Here is a 16908-nt window from a genome sequence, read left to right as displayed (position 1 = left end):
CCACCCAAACCTCTTCAGTGTACAGTGAGACTTGTACCAAACACATTTATGTGAGTGAACAGTTGAACACTAGTAGAGTTCTAAGAAGGCATCCTTGCTTTATAGATACACTATTCTCTTCCGTACACTGGACAGACTGAATGCTAACAAGATAGTGTAAATTGATTTGAAGATGTAACCCAGGTCTTTTGTAACTGATGGATTAGTAATACAGAAAATTCAATGTTCTTCAAAAACCCCACTTTTCATTATAAAGTCTTGCTACTCAAAATTATACTTTATTATTATTTTCTTTTTTAAAAAAGCTTTGAGAATTTCACATTAGTATGCTGCCAGTTCCCATCTCCAGTTTAGAAAATAACCTGTGATTTTACCTGGACATCTGTGTAAATGATACTACTTTTCTGCTGAGTTACAGTCTATACTAATATGCTTACACATTATGTTTTTAAATAATTTGAATTTGTACAATGCTTCTCAAACGTTTAGAACACTATATTTCTATAAGTAAATAAGTATTCATGTATCTTTATAACTGCTCCTATGTATCATATGATATAGGCATAACAAATAGTACAATGTAAAAAAGGCCTGTATTTTCCATATATAAAGGAAATCTGTTAAAAGTATTTGGCCTTCCCCTTACAGCCCCATTATTGGCCTCATGATTGACCTTGCAAATGGGACATTCAGTAGTAACAGGCCCCAGAACAGCTTTGGAAAAAGGTAAATGAGTAAACAGTTGTTACTTCAGGGTTCTGTTATAACCATCAACTGCCTTAAAACTTCTTAACACTTAAACTTTTATGTGGAAAAGGATGTCTCCTTTCCTTGCTGATGAATATAGCATGCTTGGAAAATGTACAGCTTGAACAAACTGTAGTCTGGTAAATTGGAAGGTTGACATGATCATCAAATGCTACTTGTTCTATTTCTTTTGTAAAATGAAGAACTCCCCCCCCCCACCCTGCCCCACATTTCACCTTCAGTTGACTGGAACTATTGCTTAGCGTAATGATACTCTGACTGCATGTTTTCCCAGTGCATATCTCCACACACCTATCTTCTTCCTCCTCTCCGGCTTCCATTGTGACGGAGTGTGTTCTTCATCAGCTCAGAAAAAAGGTTGTAAATACTGCTGAAGAAAAGAAAAGAAACATTTTTTTTTAATGAATAGAATTCTTTATTGGCCATGTAATTGGACACATAAGGAATTAGACTTTGGTACATAATTTTTCAGTGTGCATACAAAAAACTGTGATACTTCATAGATCATAAACCATAAAATATAAACAACAATTGATAAATCATAATATACCAGTAGGAGAAGGTAATAGGGAAGATGAGAGGTGAGAAAGAAGGGTGACCCTGATGATACAGATAAAACTTCCAGGTTGCCTTAACGACTCACTGAGAAGCAAAATGTCTTCAAAGGAAAAACAGGAAAGTCTATCTGCCTCCTGAAAAAGCACCTTTGGGACAACCATGACCTGGATGACTGAGAATCTCCATAGACAGTGTTATTTCTAATTTTACTGCTAATTTATCTATTTTTGTCAGTTTTACTCTCTATGATTAGAAATAGATAGAATTTCAACTCTCTGAGGGATTACTAGGCTAGATCTGGTTCATAGCAGAATTAACAAATACAATTCTGTACTATTCAAATAGAAGCTGCTTTGGTCCATATTTTACCAATAATTTCATTTCCATACCTGAGGATTCTCTGATTATTAGTAATTGGGGAGAGGTACATATTTTGGAAAGGGAGAACTTGGAACAGTGAAGTGGGGGAACACAAATTTCACAAATTGATTTCTAGTTAGCTGATTTAGTTTATAATTCATAATAAGGGACTAATGAAGTGCACGTATGCTTCATTCTAATGCACTTTGGCATTCTGAGGAAATGTTTATGAATGCAAGGAAAAACACTTGCAATTATTAAAATAATGAACCCTTGTTAAATAATAAAATGAGTTAATGGTTTTTACCTTTTACCATGAGTTCAAATTCCATTCATCTGTTCAATCATTCTCCAACTTCTATAACTGCTCTGTATAAATTCATATTGAACCAAGCACAGAGCATCTTAAATATTCATCTAGTTTGTGCTACATAATTAATACAAAGTAGTACATATTGGAAGAGATCACTTACAGAAACTTTTGCATAGAGTGTACATAAGTCAGTACTGCCTGAATTAATAGCAGTAAGACTTAAATTTATATACCACTTCACAGTGCTTTACAGCCCTCTCTAAGTGGTTTACAGAATCAGCATTTTTCCCCCAACAATCTTGGTTCTCATTTTACCAACCTTAGAAGGATGAATAAACCTTGAGCTGGTCAGAATCAAACTTCTGACAGTCAGCAGAATTAGCTTGCAATACTGCATTTCTTAACCACTGTATTACCACAGCTCTTCATTAATTCTTCTAATTAAGTAAACTTTATTCAGTATTAAGATTCCTCAATATGGATTTCAACTACATGGTAGTAGTCTCTTGTGATTTTGTTGTGTTTGGCAAACTTTCCATCTGCTCAAACTTCAGGAGTGATGAAGACGGATTTTTATTAATTTCCTGTCCCTAGGAATAAACTTATCTTGAGAATGTTGACAGATGCCCTTGGTTCACTTTTAATCTTCACATCAGGATTGGCTTTTTTATAATGGAATGTGCAATTTCACCATAGAGATTTGGGGAAGGGATGCACCAGTACCGTATATGTGGTACCTTGCTCAATAGTAGTACCTGTGAGAGGGATCTTGGAGTCCTAGTGGATAACCATTTAGATATGAGCCAGCAGTGTGCAGCAGCTGTTAAAAAAGCCAACACAGTTCTGAGCTGCATAAACAGAGGGATAGAATCAAGATCACGTGAAGTGTTAGTACCACTTTATAATGCCTTGGTAAGGCCACACTTGGAATCTTGCATCCAGTTTTGGTCGCCACGATGTAAAAAAGATGTTGAGACTCTAGAAAGAGTGCAGAGAAGAGCAACAAAGATGATTAGGGGACTGGAGGTTAAAACATATGAAGAGCGGTTGCAGGAACTGGGTATGTCTAGTTTAACAAAAAGAAGGACTAGGGGAGACATGATAGCTGTGTTCCAATATCTCAGGGGCTGCCACAAAGAAGAGGGAGTCGGGCTGTTCTCCAAAGCACCTGAGGGTAGAACAAGAAGCAATGGGTGGAAACTGATCAAAGAAAGAAGCAACTTGGAACTAAGGAGAAATTTCCTGACAGAACAATTAATGGGGTGAGGTCAATAGTAGAGAGTTTTTGGTTAAAGCTTTGGGGATTTTGAGAAGAGACCACAGAGTCAGGTAGTATGTTCCAAGCACTAATAAGTGGAACGACTTGCCTTCAGAAGTTGTGAATGCTCCAACACTGGAAATTTTTAAGAAAATGTTGGATAACCATCTGACTGAGATGGTGTAGGGTTTCCTGCCTGGGCAGGGGGTTGGACTAGAAGGCCTCCAAGGTCCCTTCCAACTCTGTTGTTATGTTATGTTATGTTATGTTATGTTATGTTATGTTATGTTATGTTATGTTATGTTATGTTATGTACAAGTAGTTGAGAGAGTAAAATTAAAAAGTGGTATAGTAGAGGAATGAAGAATAATTGGAACATGTACACATCCATAAAAGGAAAAAGTTCATGTCTTGATTGAGTTTTGTTTTTTTCTTGATTTTTCAGGGTGATACAAATTGATGAAATATAAAAGTTGTTGACTGTGAAAAGACTTAATTTCGTATTTCTCTTAATTGCTCAACAATTAGAATTGGCTTTATCTTACACAAATCAAATTCACAATTTAATTTAAGTAGCTTTTAATTTAAGTGGCAGGCCTGATGATCCAAAGTAAAAGATGGCTTACAGGACTGGCAGGTAGCTTCTGCAGTGACAGGCCAAGTTATCTTTCTTTTCACAGAAGTAAAAGCAATTAACTATTTCCATTTCTATTGTGAAGAATTAGCAAGGAACCACAGCTGTCTTAATATATGTAACTAACTTTGTGCTACTTTTTTGCACCTACAGTCATGAATCAGGTGGGTTCCACTTACCTTTACTACTGGTTTGCAATGGGAGTGTGCTGTCTTCGCTTACACACGCACTTGCGCTTCTGCACATGCACAGAAGCTTCTGCGCATGCACAAATCACCCATGATGATGTCATGGCAGGTGGGCAGAGCCTCCTGCCGGTTTTACTACCGGTTCTATAGGAACGAACCAGGAGCAACCCACCACTGTCATGAATGTTTTGCTACCTTAGGCCCAAGATTATGAGAGTAGTGATTAATAGACTGGATGTTTATACAGTAATTTTAGAATTCAATTAAAGCGGTTCGCTTTTTTTCATGTATTTTGACTGAATACAAATATATATTTTCACCTTGATATACAATGGAGATACCTGAGTTTTGCAAATGGAAAAAATTACTGTCAAGTGTGAACTACAGTATAGCAATAGCAATAGCACTTACTTATATACTGCTTCATAGTGCTTTTACAGTCCTCTTCAAGCAGTTTACAGAGTCAGCATATTGCCCCCAATAATCTGGGTCCTCATTGTATGGGCCACAGTGCATATCAGTAATCATAGTTTTTAAAACTATGTGGATGAATTCCTTGGAATTTGCCTCTTTCCAAAATATATTAAAATTGTAAGCTCTCAAGGTGTATGAAAAACTACTTAGAAAAAAATAGCAGTGCAATATTAGCAGTAATATGTTTAACAAGACTAATGCACAATAAAGTGATAATACATCATTGAAATATTTCAGAATTGGCTAAACTGTATTTACAGAGTTCTCACTTTAGCCTTTTAAGTGCTAGCTCAGTAGTTTTCTTCAAATCATATGCACTTTCTTTTAAATAAGGAGTTTTTATACGAAAGACCAAACTAGATAGGCTTATGGGTTGATCCAGCAAGACTCATTCTACTTTAGAATTCTGTTGCATAGAGTTGGGATTTATTGAATGACTTCCCACTGTGGGATTATGAGTAATCCCTAATCCTGGGTCCATTTTCTAGTTGCGTATATTGTTGGAAGTGTGTACGTAGCTGTTCTTTGCGTTTGTCCTGGAAACCAGCCACATCCTGCAAAAGCTGAAGAAGCTTCTTGGCTGAGAAGCGAAACGTGTTCAAAGAAAAACCAGAAAGTCCACTTGCCTCTTGAAAAAGGACATTTGGGACCTGGATGACGAGAATCTCCATAGACATTTAGTCCTGTAAAAGGGTTTACAGATCCTTGCACATATATTCCCTTTGGAATAGGATGTTCGAGTCTTTGCATTGCTGCCCTCTAGTGGCCGTCACGCCTTATTGCAGTGACAGCAATAAAAGAGTGGGTGAGGCAAAAGAGGCAAGCAGAGAGAAATCAATGCACAGAGAAAGCGAGACTGGAAAGAAGAAGGGAGGAGTCGCTTCATCAGCCATTCTTGTCTTACAGGGACCCAGCTGTCACTGGGAAAGGAGGCGGGAGAGAGAGAGAAAGAGAATTTTACTATTGTGTGAATCAAGAGGGAGGGGGCAGAACAGAGGGAGGAAAAAGAGAAACGTGAGGAACGGCATTTGTTCTACCTGAGCTCGAGCTTTTTTGCAAGCTAGTGTTGCTTCTGAATTGGAAGGTAGGAGCCGGCACTGCTGCTGCTGCAACAACAGCCACACATCATGTCTGGTTACCAGGGCAAGAAGAATATCCCCAGGATAACTGTAAGTGACTTAACCTCTCCTGTCTTCTGTTCTTGGTTTTGTTATGCATTCTTTTTATATTTGCTACGGTTTATGTCAGCAATATGGCCAGCTGCGTTGCTTCAGAGGTGCTAGAATGCATTTTAGTAAGAATAAGGAGATAGCCGGTCAGCATGCAGAAAAGAAAGAGAGTGTTTGCAGGAATGGCCCCCAAGTAAACAAATGGGGGATTTCTGTTATCTGCGCAAGTGATGATTGTAAGGATTTCATTTTGTGTTCTGACATCGTTTTATTAAAATGTAGGGTGCTTATGAAAAGCACTGTTGTTTATTTGCAATACAGACTTAAACTGCTCTGATCAGCTAAACACCCCCCCACACTTCCTGTTGTCCGAAGTGTCTATAGCATAGTGAAGACATTCTATTTACAAACTTACATAGGGGAAGTAGATGTTCGGTTTGAGATCCTATTCTTTGGGGAGGAGTTGAGCTGGGGGTTAACCCAAACGCTTGATCCTTCCTCACTTTATTTTATGTCATTTTATTTTTGTTTCTTCTCATTTTTTTTAAAGAAGATGCTATTATCTGCAAGCTGTCTGCGGCATATTTTTTTATTTCTTGCAAATTTGGGTGCGTCATGTGCTTTGACTACCAACGAGGGAAAAAAGGAATTGGTTCTTTTATAAAAAAAGAAGTCAGATTTATGAACTAATATAAGGAATGTTCATTTATAATACAATGTTTGCTAACCTGAAGAAAAATATATTCACTGCAAAGCATGGAAGAGAGAGAGAGAGAGAGAGAGAGACTGAAATATTGCAGTATTTTGCATCTTTCTTGGCGTGTGCTCTGCAGATGCCTTTCCAGTAGATTCATACTCCACCCTGACTTATTGTTGATGCAATGAAACGCCTTGCACTGGGGGTACCCCCTTGGTTTTTAATAGGCCTGGGCTTTTTTGTTACTGGCTTCTGATACAAGGAGTGCAGCTGTACTTTGTCTCTAATGCATTTTAATGAAATCTTTTGTGGGATGGGATATGCATTGGGGGAATGGATGGCTACTCCATCTTTGTAGCAAACAAAGGAAGCACAATGAAACACACACACACATACACACAAAAAAAACATAACACTTGACTGAAAGCTTAACATCTATATATAATTTCCCTGAAAAAATGTTTTTGCTTAAAAGTCACCAATCTTCTAATTATCGGGTGCCTTGTTTTTTAAGTTTGAAAAGCATGATTATACAAGTTACAGATTTATTTTGCAGCGAGTGAAGCATGTTTTTCCCCTATGATCTTAAATAACTGAGTTACTGAATAAAATATGCCATTTTAGCTTGTTTGTTTATCCCATAAAAATAGAATTCGTAAAGAATCTATTCGGTCAGACTTGGGATGGGTTTTGTTTGTTTATTTTAACATGCAATAATATTGAGGATCCACTCCCTGGTTATTTCAAGAAAGCATAACATCTTCACTCATAGTTCTTTGAAGAATCATATTGAATATAATTGATTTATTACCATGATGTACCCACTATGGATCAATATTTTTGCTATTTAAATCAGTCTTATCTGCTGTTTTTCAGTTTGAGCAATCCAGAAACGAGACAAACGTACCGAACCCAATACAAAGGACCAGCCTTGGGAAACTCATGCATTTTCTTTCCCCTTAGGTCTTCAAGGTGTGATCCACATCCATTAGTTAAATTCCATGATGTTGTTTTCTTTTGTGCTGCTGCACCTGACTGCAGTACTTCTGCTTCTTTGATAATCTGTGCAGAGTTGCCACACCTACTTTGGTATTCGACATAGCCAACACTTTCTTTGAAATGCTGGGAAATCCATTTTTATCAGGGTTTGGTCACTTATCTAGAATCTAGAAATCACATTCTAGAACCCCTCTATCAGGGTCCATATTGGTATAATGTGTATTTTGCTTCAAAACAAGAAAATATTTGTGAATTTGGCCTTAGGATTTATACTCTGTCTTCTAAGTGCAGTTATGTGTATATAGCTTTGTGTAATTTTTAATGCTTGCCTATCTTTCTAGAAGAACTGAAGAGAAATAATTCTTGCTGAGAAAGTAATCCTAAAATTTTGAGGATGGGATGGGTTAAATTAGGTCATTTGAAAAAAAGATTCTGAGGCGGCAAATGAAGAAAGAAACTAATTTTCTAGATCAAATATGTGTATGCATTTATGCACAATTGGTGATAGGTCTGTACAAAGGTATTATGCAAATATTCCTTACTCAAAATACAAGGATCTATAATTCTACTGGGAGGTGCTCAGAAGTTGCTTCTTTAGGAACACTGAGACCACCTTAAAGAAGTGTATTCTCAGCAGACCAAATGGTGTGTCTTCTGAGTAAAGTTCTCAAATCCCTCTGCACCTATTGCCATAAAGGAACATATTTTTCAAAGAAGAAAGAAATGCTGTGGATCAGGATTATATATAGGTACATGCGGATTGCTGCATAGATGATACAGGTTGAAAGCAATTCATAATATCCTCATTATTTAATAGGCTGGCCATCAAGGATATATTGTATAAAACAATGTCAAATTCCAGCTTGATTTCAGATCAGATAAATGTAGTAATTTATTCTTAAATTAATCATGAGTTCTTAATCTAGAAAATGTTGATGGAAATTATTTTAATGTTAAATGATTAAAATCAAGAGAACTTCTCAAAAGAAGAAATGTTAAAAATAGTAGATTCTGTTGAAAGTCTCCAAAAAGTATAGGAAAGGAACTTGGGATTTTAATTCAACACGTTATCTTGAAACTCATTGTATACTCTTTAAGGTTATAGAAAATTATGCCTCCCTAAAAGCACATTATATTTTTTTCTATATTGTGTTTGGGAGTGTTAATCGAATTAGTACCATAGTGCATCTCTGTGACAATTGGCTCACTTAGTTACTGCTTTTGGCTTAAATGTTTTCAGGAAATTGGAAAAATATGTAACATACATTAATCTTTCTAATGTAACTTTATTGTACATTTTTATTCCTTTTACAACATAGTTTATATTTGAATTTTTTGAAACTGTTATGGGTGTTGTCTCAAAATGGCTGCCTTTGACATGATAATTCACAAAATAGCCATTTCAGAAATTGGTGAAACTGAATTATGGAAACCTATAGACATGTTGCAATCATGGTTTGAACCACAGACTTCTACTTTAAACCCAGCAAAGTGTTAGTTCACAGAAGGCAAAAAGATTTGCCTTTTTGGAGGGATTAATATCCTCCTCCCCCACTTTATCTTCAGGTCCAGATCTAGAATGTGAGAGATGAAATCTAAATATAGTCTAAATAAAAGAACAAATCCAGAGAAAGAAGAACAACTCACCTAGACTTAGAAATAAAAATACAGACACACCCTACTCTTTGTTTTCTATTTTCCATTGCACTGCTTTGTCTCCTTAATTTGTCTGCTTTACAAACACACTTGCTTTATCTTTTTGAATTATCTAGTTGTCAAAACAGTTTTGAAGGATGCTTTCACTGTCTGATAATTGTTTACTACTTATCTACTTTGATGGTCATCTCTAGCTGTAAAAGTCGGATGGATATAGCAGATTACCAGGCTAAGCATGAGGGAAGGGTCAGGCGCAGCATCAGTTTGGAGTCCCTTAGTGCCAACAAGATATCTAATACCAGCCTTCTTTGAATTCTATTGATTCTTATCTACCACCAATTTGCTTTGACAGATTCTTGTTTAAAGCAGCATGGATAAACTGGTACTCATTTGAACAATCCTGGTTCCTGTTTTATTGCACCTGATAGTAACACCTCATTCCTTCTTTTCATTGACAGTTCATCTCATCTTTACTTATATTTCAAGGCTGAGATTACTTTATTTTCAGGGTGAACAGGAAGGGAAAGTGCAGAGATCCTGCTAGGGGAGGCCCTCAGAAGCACCATCTTACTGGAGCTTTAGACCAGGAGAGGCAACCCAGTGCCCTTTAATTGTTTTGAAATTAATTCTCATTAACTCTAGTAGTTAAGATTCTGAACAAAGAATCAGGAAACCTGTGTTATAGCCCTGCCTTAGGAATGGAAGTCAGGTGAAGGACTTGGAGCCAATCAACCCAAGGAAGAAGAGAATGGCAAACCTCTTCTGGAAATGCTGCCTAGAATACTGCATGGACTTCTCCATGTAGTTACCATGAGGGAAAACTAGCACTAACTGCCCTCCCCCAAAGTCAAAATGGCTAGGGGTATGTTGTGGGATAGGCAAAAGCATTAATTGTCTAATCTTGCATTAAGGAAACTATAGTAGATATGAACACATTGGAAAAACACTCCTTAATTCAGACTATGGGCAGCATTCTGGCAGTGTACACACCTGCCCCAGACTACAGAGCATGGGGCTTGTGTACTGTGTACAATAGCAGTTGTTTGCCCCTATAGTTGTCAGCTATGGTGATTCTTACTGAATGTTTCTTTCAGTAAGAGGAATGACTTTTAAAATGTTGACTTTCTTCCAACAAATGTGCCTGGAGTATTATAAACATGGAAAGTACTGGATGGCTTTGACAAGGGTAAATCAGCTCTTTTCTCAACCTCAATATAAATATGTGTCTAGTTATTTTTCAGTGTCAGTCTTATGACACGCTAAATATTGCAGACATAGGGATTGAATATGGATAGAATATGTTCAACTTTATTTATTGGTTTATTTACTTATTAGAATTATAAGAGCTCAAATATGATGTGCATCAGGACTTCCCTTTTTTAATTCAAATAAGAAGAAAATTATGGAGAAGTGTGCAAGGAGATGCATTTTTATTGTACCCATCCGGGACAGTTTAGATAGGTCTGCCAAGCGATGGTTCATCCAGTCAATTTACATGCCAATATAGCAGCAGCAGAAGACCATGAGGCACGACTTTGGCTATCTCTTAAAATGTAATATACTAACTATAAAAATGCCTTTGTTGCTCATACTTCTGCACTAACGTAGCTTATTTCCAGTTAAGAGGAGGTTCTACTGAACAGAAGCACTGCAGACAACTGCTTAATATGCCAGTCTTGCACGTGCCCCATAAATTCAATCTTGTTTTCAAAAGCAGCTTCATGGTTTGACATTATGTACAGAATAAAATTCAGCAAATAAACTCTGAACCATTTCTAACAAACCTGAAATGCTGTTTTCATATTTTGTTTAGCAGTGATCAGGGCACCAGGCTAGAAAGCAGGAGACTGAGTTTAAGTCCCATTTTAGTCATGAAAGCCAGCTGGGTGACTGGGCCAGTTTCTCTCTTTCAGACCAACCAACCTCACAGCATTGTTGTGAAGAAAATAAGAGAAGGAAGGCATGTTGGATCTATTCACCACCTTGACTTATTTATAAAAATAATGGTAGGATACAAATAAATAAAATATTTTTTAAAAAATCATAATTTCTGGCTTATTTAGTGATGGTGTTATCTGCTAAGTTGAAAATTAATTTGGGCTTATTCCTCCTGGTTATGTGGAAATCCAGAAACCTTACAAATCTGTCTTATATCATCTCATCATATCATACCATAACTAAGTATATCATACATTATGCATAATTTTGCTCTTAGCTCATATTTAATATAGAATTCAGGTTATTTTTTTAATCTTAAACATCTAGTTTTAGATCAAATGTTTTTTTTGTTTAAACATATTTACAGTATCTTAGTATTTCTTAGCTGCTAGCCAACCCAAAGTAAGCAGTGACAGTCCCTGTTTACACTTGGATAGGAGATCTCAAAGGGATTTCAGAGACTTAGGTTAGGCTGGGAAATCAAATAATAATATTAATTTTAAAAAAGAAGAATATCCCAGAAGAAGGCAATGACAAGCCACTGCTGTGTTGTTGCCAAGAAAATTACTTGGATATGTCCATGGAGTTTGATTCAAAGGAATTTGAATTGAAGAGTGGCATTTACTTCATCATAAATTCAGGTTTAAACTACCTTAAGTAATTGAAATATTTTGAAATGACTTTTATTTTCATTAATCTGTTCTGATTAATCTAATAGTGGTCTATATGTTCTACATTATTTTTAAATAGAGATCAATTAGGTTGTCTCTTTTAAGGAATCTGGCAGAAGTCTCTCTTTTGGGATAAGTTGTCAGATATGATTTTTTTTTTTTTGCAAGTCTATGTTTTGGACTGAATCTTATATTCAGTTCTGTTAATTTTCTCCAGCAAAATAATAAATCCAAATGCCTTAATTTTCTGCAATCTTACTTGTAAGTGCCTAGATCAGTGATGGTGAACCTTTTTGCCACCGAATGCCCAAACTGGAATGTGTGCGCCAGAGCACTGGAACCCCAAAGGCCAGCTGGCTGGTGCACATGCACCACAGGCCACCTGGTCTTTGGTTTTTTTTTGGCATACGCACTGGCCAGGGTTCCGGTATTCTGGCATGCGCAAAGACCAGCTGGGTGGTGCACATGTGCACGCCCAGAAGAGCAGCTGGCAACGGCGTGCATGCCCACAGAGAGGGCTCTGCATGCCACCTCTAGCACGCGTGCCATAGGTTTGCCATCACGGGTCTAGATCAATTTTTTTAGGTGTCATTAAATTATTATTTTATATTGATGTTTTAATTCTTAGTCACTCATATTTGGATATGAGATGGGCAGCCATATAATTTGATATAAACAAACAAACAAATCAGTAACCAACCTTCATATTAGGATGATTTAGAAGTGATGACATTGAACTGTTGTTGGCCAGTATGGTTTTAGAATCAAGATATTTGAAAACAGTACAGTAACACTAATCATATTGTAGAACCTTACAATGTTAAATCATGAAGGTTATCTCACAACCTGTTGGTATTGAAGGTAGTCTTCTCCCTTTCTCTAGGAAAAAAAATTGACTATTGTTACTTTTGTGTGGGAGTTCACAAGCAATAAAATTTTGTGTAATAGTAGAGTATAACATTTTATACTGGGGATTTAGAAGATTTAAGTCCTATTTAAGTCAGTGGAAAACACAAGGAGACTTGGGGGGGGGTTGTGCTTTAGTTATGTAGACTTCATGAATGAGATTATTATCTGCACTCTGTAGATAGTATTTGTCTCAGGCTAATAATGGCTAATGATCCAAGCTGACACAGGGTTGGCAGGAAAACATGGTTGGGTGTGGGGAAGCTTAAATGAGTTTTGGCAGAATGAACAGTGTGTTTATTGTAATAGTCCAGAGGATCTCAATAAGCAAGTTGAAGTCCTTGCTTTACTAAATCCTTTTCCTCTAAATGATTTGGTTTCCTCTTTAGTTCCTCTTATATATGAATGTATCTAGGATGTTCCATTTTAAAATAGACATGATGTCATTGTACATATCCTCTCTTTCTGCTTCACAGTTAATGTTTGGGATGAGTTTGAAGCAGATTTCGCCCCCTCCTTTATTCAATGGATAAATACGTCTGATTTCACAATCAAGCTCTTTATGGTTATAATTGCAATATTTCTAAAATGGGAATCATTTGTTCCTGATCTGGTACATTCTATCCTTTCAAAATTATTAACAGTGATAAACTCAGATTCACTTTTTAGAAAAAGAAACCTGAAAAATTCAGAGATTGTGCATAAATCTGACATACCCAAAAACTTACATTTTGTTTATAAAACAAGTAATACAGTGGGTTTTAGCCAAAACAACCACCTGAGCTTCTGGAAGTTCTGCTGAACCATTCTCAAGTGTCAAGTGGCAGAAACAAAACCCAGAGTACCATCATTTTCCTAGGTTTTGAAATAAAGCCCACAAATAAAAGTAGTCCTCAACTTACAACCACAGTTGAGCCCAGAATTTTGATTATAACTCACGGTGATCATTAAGCGACACACCCACATGGCTGCCTCACTCAATTACCACCCAACTCTCCACATTATGGTTGTTAAGTAACTGAAGAGGTGCCTTAGGGTAAGGGAGTCTTGGGAGGCCCAGGGCCTACTGGCATGTAGAAACTTGCTATGGGTCAGAAGGCCTCTCCCAGCTAGTCCAGGAGTGTATAGACCTCCTCCTTGCCCCGCCTCCAAATCCTGAGAGGCCTGATCTTCTACCTGTCTTACCACCACTCCTGAGAGGCTTGATGAGAAATAAAGAGGAAGCATGATGGAGGAAAGAGAGGAGGTCCACATGCCGTTGGGCCTAGCTAGCCAAACCTTCCAGCCCGTGACAGGTTTCCACACACCAGTGCACCTAGCTGGCCAAGGTCTCCTGGTCCACAGTCGGGAAGGAGAAATTGCAACCCTCCTATGATGTAAGAGTGGATGCCCTGTCAAGCACCAAATTTTGTTCACTTGGGTGCTAAACTTTGGGAAGTTGGAACTTTGGGCAAGGATTGTTTGTTTAATGTCATTGTAATTTCAAATGGTCACTGAATGCACGGTCATAAGTCAAGGTCTGTATTGGAATGATTTTAGAGGGAGAATAGGGAAATGCTGGTGCATACCATCCGCTTTTCATCAGTAGCTTCCAGCATGGCTTATCCCATCAGTATATCCAGCCCTAATCTTCCCAACACGTTCCCTTCCTTCTCCTGTCAACGATCGCTACAATACTTGATGCACAATATATATGAATGACTTTCCTGCATTTCCTTCTATCCCTTTCTTGCCTCCCCTTAGCTGTTCTTGATTTTTATTCATGGCATATCCCACTGGATATGCCATGCCAACATCTGATTTTACCAGTGCCTTCCTTTCCTTGCCTCCCCATAGCTATCCCCAATAACATTGTATTGTATCTTCCATTGGCCTAGCCTGCCCTTCCTCTCTTTTATAACTGGATACCTATGCAACTTCCTTTCTTGGAGACTTTCTGCACATCTAGTAAAATTTGGCAAGTTTGTGGTGCTCTGGAATCCCATCAGTGAAGTAACGCCATCTTGAAGGAGCCCGGAGAGGTTCCCTGTCTGTAGCTGTGTCAACCTTTGGAATAATATAATCCACAGTAAAAGAGGCATAAGCATAGCCATCAATAATAAAACTTTAATGCATTGATATCAAGGAAACAATAGTACAAAACAACAAGGACTAAGTGGGATCACAAGTCAGTATGCCATATGTCAATCAAGGTCTTCAGGGCTCTCCTAAAAGGCAATAGTGCCAATAGGGCTATGCAGACTCAGTATTCCAAAGGCTGGTGCAGCTACAGAAAAGGAATCTCTCTGGGTCCTTCAAGATGGCATTACTTTGCTAAAGTATACTTTCCAAATCTCGCTAGATGTGCAGAAACATCCAAGAAGGAAAGTTGTTTAAGTATCTAGGTTTTAAAGAGGGCTTGAATATAGATGAGAACTAGCACGTTGAACTGCATTGGTAACCAGCATCACTTGTGAACCCAGATGTCACATGGACAAAACAAGATACACATGAAACTTTTTGCACAACTGCATTATGAATAAACTGAAGTTCCTGAGAGGTCTTCAAGAGCAACCCCATACAGAGCACATACAAGAGGTGACTCAGGTTTGAGTGGCTGTGAAAATGGCCATAATGGATAAAATTGGTACATGAAATGTATCTTTAGCTGCTATTTGCTGATAGATCAAAAACCAGAAATCCAGGAGCCCTCCCCCTCTCCCCCCACAAAAAATGCACACAAGTTCCACCTGGCATAGTGCAGTCCTACTGAAAATTTATTGGAAGAACTCTGGAAACAGGTGTATCACCACCTTTTCTTACCTATCCACATCCCTCTGGATCCAAACTTCAGAACATTTTCCCAGTTTCGTTCAGTATAATTTCCATAAATTAAAAACCAGTCTGTAGCATAATGTGATTCTTAAGAATGAAAGAATGTTGGACACACCAAAGGAATTGCTATGTGTAATATTCCTGTTTTAGCTAGGCTGTTGCATCTGCAGGCTCTTTTAGGATATATCTTTTCATTACCACCTAGTGGGTTTTCACTAATCCCAATTTCTCTGGAGAATTACTATTTGTAGTCATCAAGTTCGTTCAAATCTTTTTTGGATGGGTGAGGGGGGGGCATTTTTTTTCCTCTTGAGATTTTTTTCCGTTCTTTGTACAAACCAAAGCATGATAGTTCTCTGATTTATTACCCAATAATTCAGCCCTGAGTTCACAATAGTATATAAATGATACATTAGTAGAAGGCTTTACATCTTAAATTACTTGCAAATTACAGGTAACAACCTTAATTGCTTTCTAACTATAAATTCTGAATGACTTTTGATATTGCAAATAGAAAAACACAGTCATTTAACTTTCCTAAACAAATTCAGGTTGATTAGTTTCACACTAAAATAAATTGGCTTTTCTAGCACACAGTCATTCTGGCTTTTCAATGTAATTGTTAAAGTTCTGCAGTGCACACAGCATTCCTTGTAAGGAGGTCCTACATTATTTACTTTGGCATTAAAGCATATTCAGAAATGTGCATGATATTGACATGAACAAGGAATAAAGGGTGAAAAAGGGACAGCTGAATTGATTCTTGCAAATAGGTACATTTCAGAGAAACAGTGATTTGTCATCATTTAGTTATGTTATTAATTACAAATAATGCATTGTGTATCTTTTCAAAATATTCATTAAATATTTTCAAGAGATTGGTAGATGTATAGGCACATTAGTCAAATCCTGTACTACTTTTATACATACAAAGCAATGTCTTAGAGCAGGGGCCTCCAACCTCGGGGCCACGGACTAGTACTAGACTCAGGACTGCCAGTAACCAGGCCATGCAAGTGAACGAAACCCCATCCACATACACGCAAGATGTAGGCAGTGAGTGCAAAACCATGCTTGCCCACTCCATGGAAAATACACCCTCCATAGAACTTGTCCCTGGCGCCCAAAAGGTCAGGTGCTGCTGTCTTATAGCATATTTTTCTAAGGAGAATTTCATTCAAATACACTTTGGGGGCTTATAATTTAATCATACATGTTTATTCAGAAATAAGCTGTATTTATAGCAATCAGCAAACTGATTCGAAAGTGAAGAATTTAAGAAAATATACTATAAAAATACTTGAGCCAGGCTGAATAGAGCAGTTTTTGGTGTTTTTGGTGTTATCCACACTTTAATATAGAATTAATATTTGGTAAAGATAGAAAATACTCCCATCATTTTGTCAACTAAAGACAAATCAAAACTTTTCTGAATAAACAGATCACTTTGGCATTGTTCTGCCATAAGCCTGCTAATAGCTTGAGATGCAGAGGCTTATCCTGGT

The 16908-nt window shown here is 37.3% G+C and overlaps 1 protein-coding gene across 2 annotated transcripts in view; it reads left to right on the top strand.

Annotated features, from left to right (window-relative positions):
• DPYSL3 (dihydropyrimidinase like 3) overlaps positions 1-16908 on the top strand; it is a 63791-nt gene that overhangs the window by 19374 nt on the left and 27509 nt on the right. The window contains exon 1 of one of the 2 annotated variants that reach the window (XM_058174078.1): positions 5412-5722. The exons of the other annotated variant lie outside the window; for it this stretch is intronic. Within the exon in view, the coding sequence (XP_058030061.1) occupies positions 5681-5722 (42 nt within the window). The 5' untranslated portion in view covers positions 5412-5680. Of the gene's footprint in view, positions 1-5411; positions 5723-16908 lie in introns of those variants that run through there. 2 annotated transcript variants of the gene reach the window in all.

Source organism: Ahaetulla prasina, chromosome 2 (assembly GCF_028640845.1).
Source record: "Ahaetulla prasina isolate Xishuangbanna chromosome 2, ASM2864084v1, whole genome shotgun sequence".
In the NCBI taxonomy this organism is placed as follows: domain Eukaryota; kingdom Metazoa; phylum Chordata; class Lepidosauria; order Squamata; family Colubridae; genus Ahaetulla; species Ahaetulla prasina.
The sequence above is the reverse complement of the archived record's forward strand: the minus strand, read 5'-3'. Positions and strand labels throughout refer to the sequence as shown.